This window comes from Centruroides vittatus, unplaced genomic scaffold, assembly GCF_030686945.1.
Source record: "Centruroides vittatus isolate TY-2023 unplaced genomic scaffold, ASM3068694v2 contig_371, whole genome shotgun sequence".
Classification (NCBI taxonomy): Eukaryota; Metazoa; Arthropoda; class Arachnida; order Scorpiones; family Buthidae; genus Centruroides; species Centruroides vittatus.
In genome coordinates this window covers 688,129-709,517 of record NW_027122194.1, presented here as the reverse complement: position 1 = coordinate 709,517, position 21,389 = coordinate 688,129, and the positions used below count along the sequence as shown (strand labels likewise).

General features: G+C 27.4%; 1 protein-coding gene across 3 annotated transcripts in view; it reads left to right on the top strand.

Annotated features, from left to right (window-relative positions):
• Window positions 1-21,389, top strand: part of alpha-Cat (catenin alpha) — a 90,703-nt gene that overhangs the window by 19,694 nt on the left and 49,620 nt on the right. For 2 of the 3 annotated variants that reach the window (XM_067270417.1, XM_067270419.1), the window contains exons 2-3: window positions 4,862-5,023; window positions 5,116-5,305. In XM_067270417.1, the coding sequence (XP_067126518.1) occupies window positions 4,913-5,023; window positions 5,116-5,305 (301 nt within the window). In that variant the 5' untranslated portion in view covers window positions 4,862-4,912. Of the gene's footprint in view, window positions 1-2,294; window positions 2,503-4,861; window positions 5,024-5,115; window positions 5,306-21,389 lie in introns of those variants that run through there. The other variant, XM_067270418.1, reaches the window with a different exon arrangement.

Sequence of the window (21,389 nt, the reverse complement as noted above, 5' to 3'; positions counted from 1 at the left end):
AACTTTGTATGAATATAGATATGTATTAAATATGTATTCTGTTGTCCAGTAGTTATTTTTGCAACTATTGATATTAATATTACAAAACAAAAACCAATTTCTTTAGTTACTATTATATAAAACCAACTATAATATTTTAATATCATAAAAGATATTTTCTTATATAAAAATTAAAGTTTGTTAACTCGTCATATTTCAACTGTATATTATCGTAAAGATTTTGATAAACGAGTAGAATTTATTGTGGAATGTGGTATTTTATATCGAGCCAGGTACATTTTTCTGGCAAGTATGCCGACATTCATTCCGTAAATAAATCGATGTGAGAAGTTGATATGAATTTCTTATATAAATCGTGTAATGGAATAATTCTTAAATTTGGAAATCCACAATAGAAGAATAAGTGAGATGTTTCCATTTAAATCCATCATTATTCGTGGAATTTCGAAAGAGAGAGAGGAAGAAAAAATGACAGGGTGTTTTATATGGCTTCTCTGAAATATGTCTTTATGATCACACCTAGAAATCATATTTTATAAAGTTCACTTCGAATATTTAATATTCGAAACCAAACTTTATTCGATGATGGAATCATGCGAAAGTGATAAGAAATGTTTTGAGAGTATCAACAAGAGGATAACGTTTCATCTTAAGTAGTTCAACTCCATTACATCGGGGAAATAGTACATCGTTTCTCCATTTCTCACTTTTGTCACGTTGTATAAGTATCTGCAAGTTTCCCCCATTTTATTTTACTTACTAATTTTAAAAATCTCGCATGCTTAACGTTTATTTAATATGTTAAACGTTTTCGATAATCAAATTCTTATTAATTATTTAAATTCGCATCGTTATTAAACTTATATAAGCTCATTATTTTGGAATAAAATTGTGAATCATTTCTTGCATATTATACAGTTTAATATTGCATTTTCTTATTCAAAAAGTACTTTAAAACTTCCTAATTTTAAACTTAAATATGAAAAAATAAATGCAGTATGTGCTACTATTGGATGTATTGATTCATGTGACTCGCCTGTGGCTTGGAGAACCCGCCTACATCGACCATACGTTATCTGATTAGTGTTTTTGTCCTCTCCCTCTTTCATACGATTTAAAAGCTACAACCGATGAAAAATTGTGTTAAAATTTTTCCTAGAACGAAATATGCTCTAGATTACAAATTGATCCCAACTTAAATTCTGATATTCAAGAATTTATTTAAAACTTGAACTATATTCAAGCTATATACTGCTTTTGAATACGTTTCATTTCTTATGAATCCGTAAATAGGAATAAATTAATTACAGTAATATGTTAAAATTATCGATTAGTTAATTACTGCTTTAATTTAATTAACAGATTAATGTAAGCTGTGTAAATATCAAGGATTATTCTAAGGTATAAATGATAGGTAAAAATCTAAAATATTTCTGAGTTTCCCGTTTTAACTATAAACACGTTTCGATTCGTTGGTATAGCTTAATCGTATCTTATTACTATGAACGGTTTATAATGTAGAAAATTCATTACTGACTCTGGTTTATCAGAAACGGAAGTTAGAATGTAAATAGAAGGTAATATTTTACACATTCCGTGCAAATTTTGTACTTACTTAAATTTAGCATTCATTAATGTCGAATAAAACAAAATTTTAGCAGACTATAGCGTACGTCCAGTACATAAGCATGTATTATTATTTTTAAACTACAGTAAATTATGGAGGCATTCGTGTGATTAATGATGTAACATTAGTTCATAAAATTTAGTACAGGTTTGTTAAAAATCAGGACTGTCACGATGCAACGATTTTTTGTTTTGTTTTACATTCGTTTTGGCTCGCATAATAAAAATCGACTTCTCAGGTTGCTGCTGTGCTTGGAGCTTATTCATTTTCTACCTGTTATTTGATAATTTTCATTAGTAACGTCATCGACAATCAATCAGTTTTTTACACGTTGGCAAAATAAATTTTTTTCTATCGTGTTTCTTCGTAATTGTAACACTTATAACAAACAAACAATGAATTTTATTGTGTTTCGATTCGCATTCGTAAACGGATTCCTTGTATTTTTATGGTATTTATCGATTCCTTTCTTAAAAACTGTTATATTTTAGATATAAGAATATCGTTTTAAAAAACATTTAAATTTTGATTTTAAAATTAAATTACTAAATAATACAAAAATTTTTCTGCAAAAATCGTTAATGTGTCTCACACCTTAGATTTTGTGTAAGATTTATCAGGAAATAGTCTATCAAAATAAAATAACGTTTCGCACTTTGACCAAATCAACCACGCTATTAACGTTTCTGACGTTGTAGTCGATTGTATGAGTCATCTGTATTTCCTCTTCCATTGTCTAGTCACAAGGCATTGCACGATACGGTAGCGTGTTTGTGTGTGCTTGAGAGTGTATATCATTATGAATCTGTAAGAAAGTCTGCTGTGATGTCTGTTTACAGGAAATGCGCTGGAGTGGAACAAACGATTTGAATGAGGTACTTAAATTGTCTTGATGGAATATTTTTAACTGGATAAGATATTCATTAATTTAAACTGCCTGCTTTTTACTTGTCTTTTTTTGTGGAATTCTGGACAGATTTTGGTTTAGTCTTATTGACATATTTTATGCACTAATTTTATTTAAATGTCTAATAAAATTTTTTTTTTACTCCCAAAATATAGAATGTTGTTATATGGAATTTAAACAACTTCTAATTGTTATTTATGATATATTAATATAAATAAGGGTTATTTTAGAGATAATTTAGAAAATGTAATTAAATATAGATATTAATATATAAAGTTTTTATTAGATGCAGTTTAGAAATATTAAAATTGATTCTTAATTGAAAATAAACAAAAATAATTAATTTTTTCAATTTATTAATGTTTTTTAATTGCTTTAATGAAGTTAATTGGTATTATCCTCTTTGTAAATTAATATATATCTGTTTGTTCATTATTAATAGAGATTGTTGTGTGGGAGAATACTGTAGTCATGAATTGTAGTATTATTCTTAAATTTAAAAATATCAGATTAATTGACATATATTATGTAGGTAAATGTCAAATATTAGATTTTTTCATACACAGTAACTGTCACAAATTAATGTAAGGTTGGAATCTAAGAATATTAACTATTCAATTAAAAAGTAACTTAACATTTTAATATATTAAGTTCCAAACATATTTAAACTTTTACAAGATTTTCTGGATTATAATTTTTTATAAATTGTGAATTTATAATTGCAAAGCAAATGCTTATAGATGAGCAATTTCAATTGCATATTTAAAAGCTTACTAAGAAAGGTAAGAGTGTATTTAGTTTGTATGGAGATGGTCATCATTCAGATAACTGTTTTCAGTTTGTAAAAAGTTTTAATATATTTAACATTTTCTACACATTGTAGACTAATGCAGTAAAAAACTAAACTCAGTTTACATAGGATGATTAACTTTATTTATATGAATTCTTTATGGTTGGAAACATTTACCTTGCCATTCTATTTCAATATTCAGTTTATCAGTCTAAAAAAAAATGTGATAAAATCCTGTTTACGATAAATATATTTTGTCAGCTAAAGAAGAAAATTATCCAATTAAGGAATTTATTATGCCTAAATTAATAATTGGCTTTATGTTTTAGATCAAATTTTAAAGGTAACAATCTTTAAAATGTTTGTAATTTTAAAGCATCATTTCGGAAAGATGAGACCAAGTTTAGGAATTAAAAAATTTAGATAACGGAATAAGTTTTGTTACAAGCATTAAAGAGAATGAATAAGTAAATAAGAAGTAAATGATTTATAAAATTTAAACTTATGCATAGTTAGTTCATAATTTTCAATAATGTGTATCTTTATTATAATTATTCAGTTTCTTTGAATTAAATATTTGTTTTGAAATCTTCCAAGAATGGTACATCTTAAACCAGTGGTTCCCAAACTTTTTGATTCTCAGTGTCCTTGCTAAATGCTGATTTTTCCATGGTGCCCTATGTCAAATTCTAACAAGTACAGTACATTAAATTCTAATATAAAAATTTTATAACATTTTATGGTGTCTGTGAGGAAGCCATGGCACCCTAGCCATGTATTAAAGTATTAAAAAATAATTTTCAAACATCTAAAATACAGCCATTGTTATAACAGTTAAATTAAGCTCAAATTCATGTGCATACAATGTTAAAACAAAATAAAGATTAAAAACAAACATTTGTATTTGTTCAATTATATAACAATCTTAGGCTTTGTAAGCTTGAAGAATGCTATAAAGTCTGCTATAAAGAATGGTAATACTTGCTTTAACTTTTATTTTGGTTATTTTATTATTTATTTTAATATCGTATGCACATAAATGTTTATAAAACTGTAATTTCTTTAGAAAAACAAGTGTTTAGATTAAGATGAATATTTTTCAAACATTTTTTAAAAATATAATGAAAGAATTATTTAAAAATAAGATTTTAATTAACTGTGCAGTACAGTTTATATATTAATTTTAGAGAGAGAGTGAATTTATAATATCTTTATTTTAAAGATTTAATTTGAATCGTGTTAACTGCAGTCTTAATTTATATACTAGAAAATAAATTAATATATATTTTGTTTACATTTGGTAATTAATAAAACAATTGTAGTTTTTAATTGCTAGAGAAGTAAACTATAAAGAATGATGATAATTTTATTTGATTTAGAATTTGAGTTATTCTGTGTAATATTCATCAAAAAAAATATTAAAAACTATTTTTAATTTTTGCTAAATTGTATTATTTATATAATGTAGTAATTATGATAAATTAAAATTTTTGTTTTGTATTCATTGTGGTTACCAGTATCTATTTTTTAATTACAGGTTTAAAGGTTGGTTGCTAGAAATAATTTATATGTTAGTGAATATATAAAGATGACAAGTACAGATACAGCTCTGCCATCAGTTGCCCTTAAATGGGATCCAAAAAATCTTGAAATCAGAACTAGATCAGTTGAAAAAACACTTGAACCTTTAGTGATACAAGTATGTGTTAGGAATATTTTTTTAAAATTTATTTTTTATTTAAAATACATTTAGAAAACAGTATTAAACACTAAAATTTAAAAATTCTCAAGGTAACTACACTCGTCAATACAAAAGGACCATCAAAAAAGAAGAAAGGAAGATCCAAAAGAGCTCACATATTGGTTGCAGCTGTTGAAAAGGCAACAGAAAATTTTATTTTAAAAGGAGAGGAAATAGCTCATGAAAATCCAGATATATGTCAGGAAATGTTAGCAGCTGTTGAAGAAGTTCGAAAAACAGGTGAAAATTTTTAAATGAAATCTATACTGTACTTTAAATGATATGTATCTAATCAGAATGTTTTAAATTTGGTTCAAAAATTCATTTATAATGACTGAAATGAGTTTTTTTTCCATCAATGTTTCCATCAATTATTTATACACAGTTATAATTCCTTCTTACATAATTTTTTCCTATAGTTCACAGCATAGATCTTTAATGTAGTAAGCTATATGAATGAATAATCATAAAGTAGATCATGTAAGATGCAAAAAATTCTAAGTTATTATTTATAACTAAGAATGGTTTCTTTTATGACAAAATTAATTTGGCAATGATTAAACAATTTATGCTCAGTGTACTTGCTGTTATATTGGGTTATGAGCTCCCCTCCTTATCCAGATATAATATTACAGTATAATAATAATCTTTTCAGAATCATTTAAGTATAAAAAAAACTTGTATAAGCAATTTTCTTGTATTCTAATCAGTGCTTTTATCATTTTGAAAAAATAAGAAGGAAAAAGAAACTTGCTTGATAGACAAACTAGTATTATTTAAAAAAAACATTCTGAAAACATTTGTTCTTGAATTTACCAATTAACTAGTTGTCCAAGATATTTTTAACATATAATAGAATGTAATTTACTTGTAATGAGCAAGTGATTGCTAATTACATGTAAACTAATAACTGTCTTTAAGTATAAAGATAATTATTAGTTTACATGTAGTTATTTATATATTGTAATAATATCTATGATCACAATATTGTATTATCATTAAATGTGATATTTAGTTTATGTAATGAAATTATTTGTATAGTTTTTGCAGTTATCTGAATATTAGTTTGGAGGAAAATGGAATTATTTTTAATTTTGTGGACTTTATCGAAATTTATAAATGAATGAAATGTTACTATCAATAACATTTTCAACTTTTCTTTAAAATATATACAAGGTAGATTCAATAAATAAGGTTATTAGCACTGGTAAAAAAATAGAAAACAATCCTCATACCGGTACATATAAAATCACAAAATATCTTCCTAAGCCTTTACGTTTCCGGTATCCAAGACGAAAATTAATAACGAACTAACGTTTTCGAATCTCCTCAGAGATCTTCGTCAGGTTCTTTGACGGTTTTGAAATTCAAATGAAAGAACATCTCCCGTGTGCAATAACTGAGAACGTTCCAACATGCATTTAATATATATGAGATTATCATAAAAATGACGCTGTTTATCCTTATAGGAATACTACACGGCTACCATTGCGGGTGCACCCCGGATATATAAAAAAATAACATAGCACATAAGTTTGATACTAATAATAATGAAAGAATATACAGTAATGCAGCACTGTCTTTAGTCCTTCCTGCCAGGTGGCATTTGTGTTCACTATGTGGTTTACAAAATGGTATTACCCATATCAAACTGCACCAAAGTCAAACAGTGAGCTGTTATTCAATTTTTGACAGTCAAAGCTGTTACACTTACAAATTAGTGAGCTTTGCAGCAGGATTATGCACAGTATGGAGAGTCATGCGTGCAAAAAGCTTTTAAGTTGAAAAGTTTAAGAAAGGATGAAATTAGACAATGAACTGTGTAGACTTTTGAACCAAAGCTTTTTTAGTGACTCTCCATATTGTACATACATCCTATGATGGATCTCATTAGGTCTAATGCCTTCAGCTGTGAAAAATCAAGTAACAGCTTGCTGTACAATTTTACTTCAGTTTAAGATATGGGTAATTTTGTAAAACGTGGACACAAATGTCACCTGGCAAGGATGACTATTTGTATTGCACAGGACTACATTACTGTATACTCTTTCATTACTTTATTACTATAATATTGAAAAAATATTATTAGTCTCAACCTTTTATGTTACATTATTTGTCTTTTAACTGCACTATTAACCTTATTTATTGAATATGTACTGTTAGGTGCACTTTGTGTTTGTAAATATATACAGTGCACCTACTTGCTACTCTAAATGTACATGGATTCAAACTAATGTTGTTGGTTTTTATTGTTAGATGTTTCAGCTAGAAATGAAAAGAAATCTTAGATTATTTTTAAAATTAATATCTGATACACATTTTATTATAAATATACAGCAAAGTGAAAAATCTAAACATCAGCCGTCAAAAAATGGATATTAATCCCTTTCAGTGTTAACTTTATTGTTAACATTCATTTAAAATTCATAATTCTTAATTTTTGAAATTATGATTAGTGCACTTTTTGTTTAAATATGGTGATTCTGTATAAGTATTCCCAAATTCCTTGTGAAATATGGGTTTGAACTTTCATCACTTAAACTTGAACTATTAATACAATGTATTTAAAGTTTATTTTACTTAAAATGCTAATTTACATGTATATTTGAAAATCTGGATAGAGTCCTATTCCAGTTAGTCTTCATTTTTGACGCTTTGCTGTATGAGCCAAATAAAATAATTTTTTAATATTTATATTTGTTTTTAATCTTTTCTGATTTTCTTTCTTTACGTATTACCCTGATAATTCAAACTTCTCACTAATCCGAACACACACATATAATAATTAATTCAGGTTAGTAAGACTGTAACGGACTATTGAATGAATGTAATCAATTTCTGATCAATAAAAAAAAATGTTATGTAATTGTAGATCAAGAAAAATATTGTATATCTGACATGCATACAGTGTAATATATCTAGAAAGTTACATATATACTAACTATCAAAATATCTTTCATCTACAAATGATGAAAGATATTTTAAAATTGTTTCCAACAGTAATACAGTGGAACCTCACTTAACGAACATAATTTGTTCCAGAGTCTTACTCGTAATGCGAAACACTTGTTAAGCGAAACAATTTTTCCCATAGAAATTAATGTAAAATACAATAATGCATTCCAAGCCAAAAAAAAATGCTCAAATGTTTTATGTATAATGTTTACTCAAAAAAAAAAAAAAAATTGTACAATATACACTGTTAAGAAGCATGAATCATCATCATCTTTTCTTCTAGTGCAGAATGAACCATCCTAGAATGAGAATTCAATTTGCAGAAACAAAAAAAAAAAAAAAAGTTACAGCTAATGTTTGATAAACACTCCAAACAATATGCCAAATTCTTGGGTAATGTAAAGGCTATAATTAAATATTAGAAATTAATTAATTTGACTAGAGGTGTAGGCAGTTATGTTTCCATCTCGTATTAAATTTAATAATTATAAATAGTTAATTTTTAATTCAGACATTTCTAAAATTTAATTTGAAATTGGTCATTAAATTTAATGACCCAAGAATTTGGAATATCATTTGGCGTGTTTATTATATAATGGGCTATGGTTGTTGATGTTTATAAGTAATATGTGTGAACACAAGTTTGGAAAAATGTGCGATCACAAGCAACACTAAGATGCTAGTGGAATGAGTGCTAAACACAGGCTGATGGAGCATGCCGCATGTGCACAATTCAGGACTTTCCCTCTTCTCATCACTCGTTATGCAAAATATAGCTCGTTAAGCGAGGCAAATTTTTACAATTTGTTTTGCTCGTTATGCGAAATACTCGTTGTGCGAGGTTCCACTGTACTTTTTTATTTAAGTATATTATATAGTATTAAGTATATATTATATAAGTATAAGTATAAATTCCGATGCATTTGCATTGAATCTATTATATCTCAAATGAAAATCATTCAAAACTTCAATAAAAACTGTGTGAGAATTCATCTAAGGCTAGATTTATTGCTAAAAAATTAGCTATTATGGGCTTAATAGTTACACCAAAAAACTGGATGAGATTAGTATAAAAACACCCAAAAAACAGTAATCTAACAAATAGGAACTAACTTATTTAGAACTAATGCTTCTAATAGTATTTAACAGTCATTGTCAGGTTTTTAGAATTATACATGGAACAGAATTCAAAAACAAAAATGAATTTGTTAAATCCATGCAGTTGGTTACATACATAGAAGAACATTAATTAAATACTGTTGAAAACATTAGTTCTGCTAATAAAGTATTTCTTATTTGCTGGATTACTTGTTTTTTTGAATGTTTTTATATTATGACTTAATTTACTATAAGTTATTGATGACAATTCAGCTTTGTTTTCAGAAATTTTTCATTATTCTATATTAGAACATTTTTTAAATGATTTTTTTTAACAAATACTTTGCTTAATGTTAAAAGCCATCACAATACTGCTTCTGTATTGCTTTATTTGTCAGTTTGAATGCCACTGGTATTTTATGTATTCATGTTACATTTACTGTGAGGTGGGTCGCATGTATTGTAAAACGCATCAGTTAAAATATTTAATGTGTATGTATTCATTTGAGAATTGTCTAAATTTCTGTAGAAAAAAGGCAATACATGTTATAAAAGTTAAATAAAGAATTTCCAATGCTGTTGTGAATTTTTAGGCATGATTAGGATCTGTCCTGTTTTGCCACTTAGAAACTTATCAACCAAATTTCTGAAAAGTTCTATAGTTATATTTATCTTATTATTGGAATGTATGTAAAATTGATTAACAGGCTTCATTTTCAGAAAATATATTCTACTAGATTTTAAAGTATTATCTTTCTTTTTATCTCGGATCTGTTTTTATTTCTGCATTTGAAAATCATAGTGACACAAATAATGATTTATGAATTAATCAACTGTTCATTTTCTCTTGCTTCTATAATATCAAATGTTACAGAAATTGAAATTTTTCATGAAGAACACTTTAAAATCAGGTATGATTGGTATGCATGCATACCTAAAGTGGTACATTGGAAGATTTGCTTGGCATCATGTGGTTTTATTTATTTTTTACTGTCTAATATTTACAGTTGTTATTGTTAATAACAAATAATAAAATACAATAATAATTTAATATTTTCATTATAATTCTTTTATCTAAAATATTACAAAATCAATGTACACATTCAATTTAAGCCATTCCGACAAAGTAAATCTCATAAAAAATATTACAATTGTGATTTAATGTCAGTATATGTTAATTTCAGTTTTTTCTGTTTTTTGGTAAATTTAATTTATAACTTTTTAAAATTTATTCTAGTTAAAATATATTCTATTCATTTTTCTAAAAATTAATTTTTAATGTTGTGGCAAGCATAAATTTTTTACCGTTAAAATATACTTACTGTGACACACAGACTAAAATAAAGCTCCTGCTCTAGAATAAATCATTTGCAATATTTTGTACATTTTCAATAAACGGCAGTCCTTTATGTCAAAATGGAGACTACTTGATTTTTTTTAAAATAGCTTTTAACTAAATTATCTTAAAGATGTGTCAAATAACTTGGACAAAAAGAAAAAATTTTGCAAATTTTTATGAAGCATATTAGTAAGAATTTTATAAAACAATCTAAAAACAATTTTGGACACCACATGGAAATTAGCATAACAAATAATATATTTTTTTATATAACTTCAAAGATACATCTGACCTACACAAAGAACAGAACATGGAAGTCTCCATAGGCATTGTGATGCTTATCCCGGAGTGCCACTAAACAAAATATTTTTCTGGAAGCATTCTTTTGGTTGGCCATTTTCCATCATTAGAACTATTCTCAAATGGTGTCTGTGATTTTTTTTTTCATGGATCTAAAAATTTAAAAGTTGTAAGGTAACAGGTCAGAGCTGTATGCTAGATGGGAGATATATTTTCCTTTAGAATCATTCCAGTTTACCTTTGATATCTTAGCAACATGTGATCTGGCATTGTCATGGAGCAATATGACTACAGATGAAAATTTATTAGGATGCTTGTTCTTGATTGCAGCATACAACTGATTCAAGTAGTTGGCAGTGATTGTCATTAGGTGGTTTTAAGTTTAAAAGAAGAGGTCCTTCCTAATTAAAAACCAATGTCACCATAACCTTGTCAGAAGGATGGCACTACTGTATTCTCATTGCTTTGGGTCTCTAGATTATGTGATATAGTTTTCTATTCCTGAAAATATTTGTATAGGAAGATTGTTGCCTTCTCTTCTATTGTGTTTGAAATCCATCAGAGCTAACTACATTTTTTGAGATTTCTGCTGGTTATTGACACACTTAGGGATCCATGTTGAACATATTCTGTGATAACCTAGACCTTATATGATCAAGCAGACATTTCCAATGGAGATACTTACCTCTTTGGCCATTGCATCATCAAAATGTATCTATCCTGCATTTTGGAAAAATGTGTATTAATGATTTGGGCTATCATTGATATTGGTCTCATTTTGCGGTAAATCCATAGTGGTGTCATGGTCACTGCAAAACTGGCTACATTGTTCCACTCTCATCATTCTGGACTGATCAGATTCACAATAAACTGTTAATATAAGGCAATAAATTTCAGCTGGTAGATGTTCTTTCACACAGAAAAACTTACTAACAGTTATTTATCATTCTTGGATGCTAGTGATATCTTTGAAGTCATTCAAACTTCAACAACAGACCAAGTTCACACATTAATATTCACTATCCATATAGTGATACCATATGGAAACTTCAAAAAAGGGACATTCAGAAAGCAAGTTTCAATTGTGCATACAGTCCATGAAGATGGATTGAATGTGATTTTTGTCAATATATGTCTTATCCAAAACACTTACACAACCCAAAATCCAGCTCCTTGAAACACAACAGTGGAGAAAATGAACATTGTAAATTTCTTTTAGTAATCATCCTCAAGTTAAAGAACTTATTCATAAACATATAACAGAATAGAATGTATGATGGAATGTAGTAATTTAAAATAAACACCTGATTGGCTGTCAGATGTCATGTGTGTATTGGGATGTAAATAGCTAGATGTAAAAATATTATTAAATATCCAATAATGCCCTCTGGGATGGGGATTGTAGTTGATAGCTAATTACTTGAATAAATTACTACATTCTATCATACATTCTATTCTGTTATACATTTTTGAATAAGTTCTTTAACTTGAGGATGATTGCTAAAAGCAATTGAAAATATTTGTTTTCTCCACTGTTGTTTCATGATTTTTGGTTGTGTAAGTGTTTTGAATATTATCCAGTATTTAGTGCATTTATTACATTTATCTTTTGAGATGGCAAAATTAAGGTTGTGACTCGTCGTAGACTGCATATCGTATTAAAACACTACACATATGCCACCTTATAAAATGCAGCCGTGTTTATTCGGTACGAATGTTTTCGGTCGTGTTAAACGACCTTCTTCAGGAAAATATCCAAAAAAGAAAAAGAAAAAAAGAAAAAATTGAACACATCAAAAATTTGCAAAAGCGAACAAACTTTGGAACGTTTTTAAAAATATTCTAAAGAGAATTGCATGCGCCATCTCTACGTCGATGCGTATTAAATAACACATTACATGAGAATAAGATAAAAATAAAAATAAAGATAAATAACAGACAATGAAAAATAATATGCTCCTTGGAGACATTAAAAGTAAAGTACAAACATAAACTATGGTGCAAGCCGAACGGCGCACAAAACATCGGGAAGGAGAGGAGCTGTGCAGAGACAATAACTACGGTTTCTGACGTTTACATGTCGCCTGAGCGCCAGGCTGCAGATATTTTACTAGCCTCTCTGAAGTTGATAGATTGTCCTTTCTGGCTTGCTTTGCAGATATGCCAAGCTTCTGTATACCGGAGGTGCTTTATGTTGCGAACTGCTTGTACTAATCTTGCTTGTGCCCATTCAGCTTGGACTTCATCGGGATCTGCCAGAACGTAAGTCGCCAACGCTGGCATGAGAAATATAAGAAGCGAACAACCATGCACAGCGTTGGCGACTTACGTTCTGGCAGATCCCGATGAAGTCCAAGCTGAATGGGCACAAGCAAGATTAGTACAAGCAGTTCGCAACATAAAGCACCTCCGGTATACAGAAGCTTGGCATATCTGCAAAGCAAGCCAGAAAGGACAATCTATCAACTTCAGAGAGGCTAGTAAAATATCTGCAGCCTGGCGCTCAGGCGACATGTAAACGTCAGAAACCGTAGTTATTGTCTCTGCACAGCTCCTCTCCTTCCCGATGTTTTGTGCGCCGTTCGGCTTGCACCATAGTTTATGTTTGTACTTTACTTTTAATGTCTCCAAGGAGCATATTATTTTTCATTGTCTGTTATTTATCTTTATTTTTATTTTTATCTTATTCTCATGTAATGTGTTATTTAATACGCATCGACGTAGAGATGGCGCATGCAATTCTCTTTAGAATATTTTTAAAAACGTTCCAAAGTTTGTTCGCTTTTGCAAATTTTCGATGTGTTCGATTTTTTCTTTTTTTCTTTTTCTTTTTTGGATATTTTCCTGAAGAAGGTCGTTTAACACGACCGAAAACGTTCGTACCGAATAAACACGGCTGCATTTTATAAGGTGGCATATGTGTAGTGTTTTAAGGTTGTGATGTTGTCTGATTAAATTCCCAAATCATGGATTAACAATAAATCTTGAAAAAATTATGATGGGCTATTCAAAACAAACAATAAATCTTACAGAACTCTGGATTTTGTTAATTCATGACAATGTATGACTGCACATTCAACTCAATGAGCCTACTGATGATCAATTTTTATGGGGAATATTTCATCATTCACTTTATAGCCTTGAACTTGGTCAGGTTTCTGCATTTCAAGACATTTAGTGGGACAATGGTTTGACAGTGGTGAAGCTGTACAAAATTAGTAAAGAATTTGGTAATAGACTTCTTAGAAAGGATAAAAAGAATATTTTCATGTTTATAATATTTTAATTAATATAGTCACCTCCAAAATTGAAAAGCATTTTCTGTTGTGTGAAAAAATATTTACATGCTATGATAAAAAAGTTTCTTGATTTTGGAGGTAATCACCTCAAAAATCAAGATCTCTGAATCAAGAAACTGATCTCTTATCCAATATAGATTGCTATTCAGTTTTCAAAACAAATTTGTAAAGTAAGTAAATACATGTGTAAACTTTTGAGAATATTAAGAACATTCAAAATGTTTGTGTCTTTTGTGGTCTTACTTTCCAACTTACTTTTTTCAAATACTTCCTTGTATAACAATGTTTTTCTTGATCTATAATTTCATTGATAAGTCTTTTATTGTTAAGATATACAACAGTAGTTTTGGCTATATTTTTTTTAAAAGAATGTTGTTCTCCAAATTTTTCCTTATTGTTGCATTATTTATTTAAATTGCTTATTTAAATTGCTCATATTTTAAATTAACATTTAAAATATGAGAAATATGAGCTTGTCATTCTCACTAGTTATCTGGCCTGCTGTGAAAAAAGTTTGGTGACTCCTGATATAGTGATTAAATTTGACATAGAATTAATCCTTATGATAAACTGAGTGCTGTAATATACTCACTCAACTCTCTAGGACTTACAATATTTATGTGCTCACATTTTCTGTGATAAGTCGTGTGAAAAATATCATTGTCGTCATAGAGAATCTTGTTCATTTGGGAGTCTGTTTATTACATCAATGTTCCCATGCAACTCTTCTACATTTGATATTTCAGAGCTATGGGTTGTGCTGTTCAACTTGTTACAATCATAGGTCACACAGTTATGTGACAAGAACATACTGGTGGGACTAGTAATGCCAATAGACAGTTTTTATATTTTTGTTTATTTTTAATAAATGGCATTGTTTGTTGTGTCTAGCTATATAGTGAGATATTTATATATGCTCTAAAATCTTCAGGATAAATCTGGGTCAGTACCCAAATTTTTATATTGGAATGCGGACCAAAGCTTTAATTTATCCATTCTCAATAGCATATATATATGTTCTTATTAGATCTCACTGAACTTACAACAGGCATTTTAATAAAATGGTCTTAGTGCCAATAAATAACATATTCAGTATTACTTTTTTGTGTTGTAATATAAATGTTTATTTTTTTAAAACTAAGATTTTGATAAAAATCGAAAGCAAATACAAATAAACTATTTGTTTTTTTTAAATTAAAAAATATTAAATGAATTTAATAAGCATTAAATTGTGTCCCATAAATATAAAGGCACTAATAGATTTCTATATAAAATTATTCACACTGTAAACTTTGTAAAAATAATTTATTTCTGGCTTGCTCAAAATGCACACAAAAAATGATAGTTTATTGAGACAGAAAAAAAAATGATAATTTTAAATAATTACAATCAATTTGACTGTCTCAAAATATAAAGGCATATAACAAAATTAACTGAAACAGTTAATGACATGTTAATAAATTATATTTAACAATAACCTAGTATTCAATGAAGTCTTCTTCGGCTAAAATAACTTAGTAAATGCAGTCTGGCATTGATTGTATGATTTTTTGGAGGACTGATGCACTTATTTCTTCCCAGTGATGAATTGTGGTTTGTTTTAGACCCCCCACTTATATTGCTGCCATTTGCATATACATCTCTAGCCAGAATTCACCAAAGATTTTCCATCAAATTAAGATCAGCAGATAGAGCTGGCCAGCAATAATAGGCACCCCATTAGCTAATAAACATTCATATGGGAGCATTGTCCTGTTGTAAGGATCATCAATTCCCTGCAACACATTCTACAAAAGGCAAGAGATTGCCTTACCAATATGTTCTGATAATCACTTGCTTTTGTACATCCTTGTAAAAAAGTAAGTGAAGTTTTTCCTTGCCAATTAAAACCACCCACTATCATAACTGAGCCATTACCTTGTTTGAAATATAGTTTTTCCTCTCTTCTCAAATCATTCCATTAATGACTCCAACCATCTGGACTAGTTGAATTTTTTCTTGTCACCCAGATGTAGTTTCCACAGGTCCGGCTCATTTTATCCTTAGTCCGTAGTAAACATTCTCCTTGTGAGTAGGCTTTATGCAGATTTTCTTGACTGGTATACAAGATGCCTGTATTAAATCATACACTCTGTGTCCTTTTATTATAGTATTTAAAATGCCTACTCAGACTTGTTTTACATATTATACTGACATCTTTGTTCAGTAAAAGTTAAGAAAGCTTATCAGAAAAAAACATACAGTGTTGATTTGCCAACATTATACTTGGACATTGCTGCTAACTTCCAAAATAATGTTTTGTTGCTGGTAATCTGGCAAACTGTGGCTTATTTTTGCTGTGTTTATAAGCTTTGAAGAGCATCCTGTTAATTTCTTTTTATCATATTGATCTTCAAGTTTAATAAAGTTGTCAATTACAGTAGATGGCCAATTTAATTTTTTAGCAATTGCTCTTGCAAAGTAATTTTTGCTTCTAAGAGCAAGAATTTTACCTTTCTCTAAATCTGTTAGGTGTCTTGGCCCATTGTTAAATTAGGGATTCTAATCAACTATAGTTATTTCTAATTGTTTCTGCTTTATTAAGGAATCTCTGGTATCTTAATATCAACCTACCTTTATATTTTTGGACAGTCAACTTTAAGCTAATTGTTTTAAAATTTTTTTTGTCTTAATAAATTATTATTATTATTTTTTTAATATATATTTTTAAAGGTTTAAATAAACTAAAAATGAACACTCTCGATGAACCTTTGTCTGGTAACATTTAAAATTTGTGAAATGAACATTTTTGGCCTCACTTGAGGTCTGCTTCAGGTTAATAACCATATTTCAACTTTATTTTAAAATTTAACATTTGAAATTGTTTGCTACCAGGCATTCTAAGTTTGGAATTCCTTCTCAATTTAACCTGAACCAGACCTCAAGCAAGGCTGAAAACATTTGTTTCACAAATTTCAGACGTTACCGGACATAACGGTTTGTCGAGAGTGTTTTAATCACATTGGAAGGTATTGTTAAACTAAAAATAAATAGGATATGCAAATTTTTCCATGTGAATGATTCTATACAGAAATCTATTAGTCCCTTTATATCGGTATTTATGGAATCCACCTTAATATAGAAAATATTACAGATACAAAGAATGATGTAAGAATGCTTTTTTAATTTTATTGATTTATTCATTAAAAAATAGATTCTTATAGCTATTTATTTTTTTTACAAGTAAAATTAAAAATAAATAGTGTTAAGCTCTTAAATTTACTAAAATATACAAAAAAGGTGGTGTATAATACTTCTGACAACGTTTTCAATTTTTAAAATAGATCATCTGAATTGAAAAATGAGTTAAATTAAAAAGTAGCAATAGGATGATACTAAAATTCCTAACAATTCTGATGCTAATGCAAATTACACTAAAAAGTCTCAATTCTGATTTTTTTTTTCCAAAAATGTAGCTGATTGTAGTCTCTCTGCTAGCATAGAGTAGCATGAGCCACATAGTTAGTGGCAGGGATGCAGATCATTTTCATTCATACATGCTGAATGGCTTGAATAAATGTGCCAAATGATGCAAATTTATTCTGTAGCCATTTTTTACCCTGAAATGCTATCAGTTGAATTATTACATTAGAAATCAATGAAACTTAACAGTAAACTGAACAAATTTATTGTAAAACTTGACATTTTCTCTTGAGCTTTAAATAAAGTTATTGATTTCTTGTTTGATGTAATCATCTAGTGGAGTAAGTTTTCAGTGTAGATGCAACATCAAAATATACATGGAGGCATTAAAAAAGTAAGTAGTATGTAGTAAAGCATTTCAATAGTAAAATTTTGACAGCAATTTAGATGGAGCTGTCTATTCTTCTTGGTGGATACTTCTAATTTTTGTTCTTGCTGACAGTATATTAATGGTATTATTTTATGCCAAATATAATCCCAAATATTGTTTGGCATTCCAAACTTTTTTCCATTTCCCAGAAAACTTTAAGAATATCAAACCTGGTAACACATGTTACTTGTAAGTTCCTGATGTATTGCTGTTACCACAGTTTTAAGTTTTTATGTCACATGCCTCTGTGTGGTAATACAGAATGCATTTATTTAATTTTGACTAGTGTGTTGACTGGCAATGCAAATAACTTCATTCTTTACTATCAAAACTTTACTATACTGAAAATTTTTTTAGTTTATTCATTCTTGTCCATTCATTTTTATTTTCTACTTTTAGCAAACAAATCGAAATTTTAAAGCATAACAATGTCAGGCTACAATTTTTAATAATAATTTAATTTTTTTTAAAATATGTAACTTCTGGTCCAGACTAAGTTCATATATAATTAATCAGGGTCTCTGGCCTTTAAGTTTTCCATATCTTGCCTGGATTTTAGTGGTGTCTTATCCCTGTACATCAATCATACTTCTGCTGATAACAATTGAGTCATGCCACTCATCTAACTCCATTCCTGAGAAAATTTTGAATTGAAATTACATTACTGCCAGTGCAAATCAGTTCATATACAGTTGATTTGGGTCTTCAGCCCCTAAGCTTTTCATATCTGATTTTGATTTTTATCTGTTCAATTTCATTCTCAAGATTAACAAAGGACGGATGGATGGCAGTGGGAATGTATAGGTCTGCAATTTGAAAATTGCAGACCTATACATTTTCATAATTATTAATGATCATAATTTAAACAATTTTAATTATTACCTGAAATCAAAAACTAATTTTGTTATTAAATATTAAAGAATATTTTAAGAAACTGAAATCAGATAAATTTCTCTCAATTCTGATAACAGTTCCATTTACTGAAAAGTAATTGATGACCAAACGGACCTTTCATATGTTTCCAGCAATGTTTGGTCATCAGTTATACATTTATATGCTTTAGTGAAAAATGCTCAATTCTTCCAACTCATAACAATTTCAATTAATCCTGTCATCACTATTAAAAAAGTTTTTAATTATATTTATTTATTTTGACTTTATTTATTCAATATTAGTTTTCTTTAAATATTTTCATGCTGGTATTAAATTGTTTATTACATTAGATTTATTTTTAAACTTTTAGATTTTATTAATTTATTTTTAATGAGAAACTCAAAACTTAAGAATAAGGAAGTTGTCTTAACAATAATTGTTAAGACAAATTTTACAATGTCACAGAAAAATGTAAATCTTTAGTTTCAAAGAATTAACTCTTATCTTTTATTCTGTTTTTAACATCTTTAAATATTATCTACCATCACAAATTTTATTTACAATCTTATCTCAGGCAATTTTTTGTTCCAATTATTTTTATTGCTTTAATTATTAATGTTTTGTAGCTGTACTACTTTGTTGGACTTATTACAGTATTTCCAACTGAATACATTGATTCCTTGATACATTGATACATTGATTGAATTCTACATTAAATTAACTGACAGTGTATTCAGTTGATCATGTAATATTTCTGAATGAAGTATTACATGATCAAATGTTATGGTGGTGATTAAATTTTGAATAAAAATTATTTACCAAGAATAATTTTCAGCATTCTGTTGTTACTAACTTAATAATTAATAATAGTAGAATGCTGAATTTAAGTTTGTATATTAATGTATTTAATTTCATTTTAGAGCAAAATATTTTTTCTGATTTTTCTTTAGGAGAACATACATTTTATGTAAGGATTTATATTTTGGGAGTTTGTTCATTCATTAACTGTTGATAAATTTTGTTGAATATTCATAAATTAATAATTTGCGTGAACAAATATATTTTAAAGAATAATTTTAATTTATTAGATTAAGAATTGGAGTATAAAAATTTTATATATATATATAATCACTTAAGAAAATTTAAATATTTATATGAAAAGCTTACAGATTTTATTTATGTCATGTAACTTTGATAACTATAATTTTACTATTTAATAAGATTATTTTAATGAAAATTGATTACTTTATTTATATTTTTTCTTATATAGTTGATAAATATAGATATTCTAGTTATTAAACTTAACTAGATGGTGATAATACTAGTTAAGTTTATTATATGCATTGAATGATTGATTATTAATGAAACAAAAATTTTTTTTTTATAAACTCTAAATTACATTAGATAACTAAAACTTTTTTATAAGTACAATTGTATAATTAAATTCAATAGCATGAGATCATATTTGAATTTATGCATAAAATTTTTTGGATTTTGAATGTCTGGAAAAGGATTAAGTTTGAGTGAGTAAAATTTTATATTTTATAATGCATGTATATTTTGTTAACTTATGCTTTTGTTATATCTTTTTTGTAATAATAATTTATTTAATGTAAATTATTCATATGCATATATTTTAATTTTTTATAATAAAAATAGAAAACTTTTATAAATATATCTTAGAGATTTATTATAATAGAAATATTTGATTTATAATATGTTGTATAGTTTATCAGATATATTAAATTGTTGAATTTTAAATTTCTATTAAGAAATATTTATTGGCTTCACTTATTATTATATTTTGAGCTGATTTTGGCAAAATTAATTTTTTTTTCTTGCTTATTAAGTTATTTTCAGATATTAGATCTTTACTAAATAAAGATTTGATAATATCTAAAATTTTATAGAAAAAACATGACACAGTTGATAATTGCATTAGTGAAAAGAAAAGTATATGTTTTTTGTCATTTAAATAAGGTTTGGAAAAATATAATTTTTGTTTATATGGCTTGATCTACAAGTTAAAGGAATTATATATAACAGTTCTTTTAACTCAGATATCAATTTAACTTTTACTGTATTATTATATAGCTTAGATTCAAAGAATATTTACTTAATATCTTTCACCATAACACTTAAATAAATTAATAAAATACATCCTACTGTCTTCTAAAAGTTTGAATAAAACAAATTATTTTAAATTTTTTTTAGATTTGTCTGTTTTTAAAATATTTTATAATTTTAATTTTTAGAAGTTACATTTTTAAAGATTTAAATTTAAATTGTAACTTTATATATATATATAACTTTATATATAAAGTTACATTGAAAATTAATTAGAAAAGAAGAATAGTTTATTTTATATTAAATGCAGTCTAATTTAAATGCTTAAATATATAACTACTATTTTCTAAACATGAAGACATTTAAATTTTTAAAATTTCTAGAAAAGAGTCATGTTTTTCTAATTGATTATTTCTATAAATATCAAATATAGATTTACAGATTTTTATATTCATGACTCCATCAGAAGGCAATAGAATTAGGAAAGGAAACCTGTCTCAAATCATAAAGTTATCTTAATATCATTATGATGGAATATTCAATGATATCAATATGGTGAAA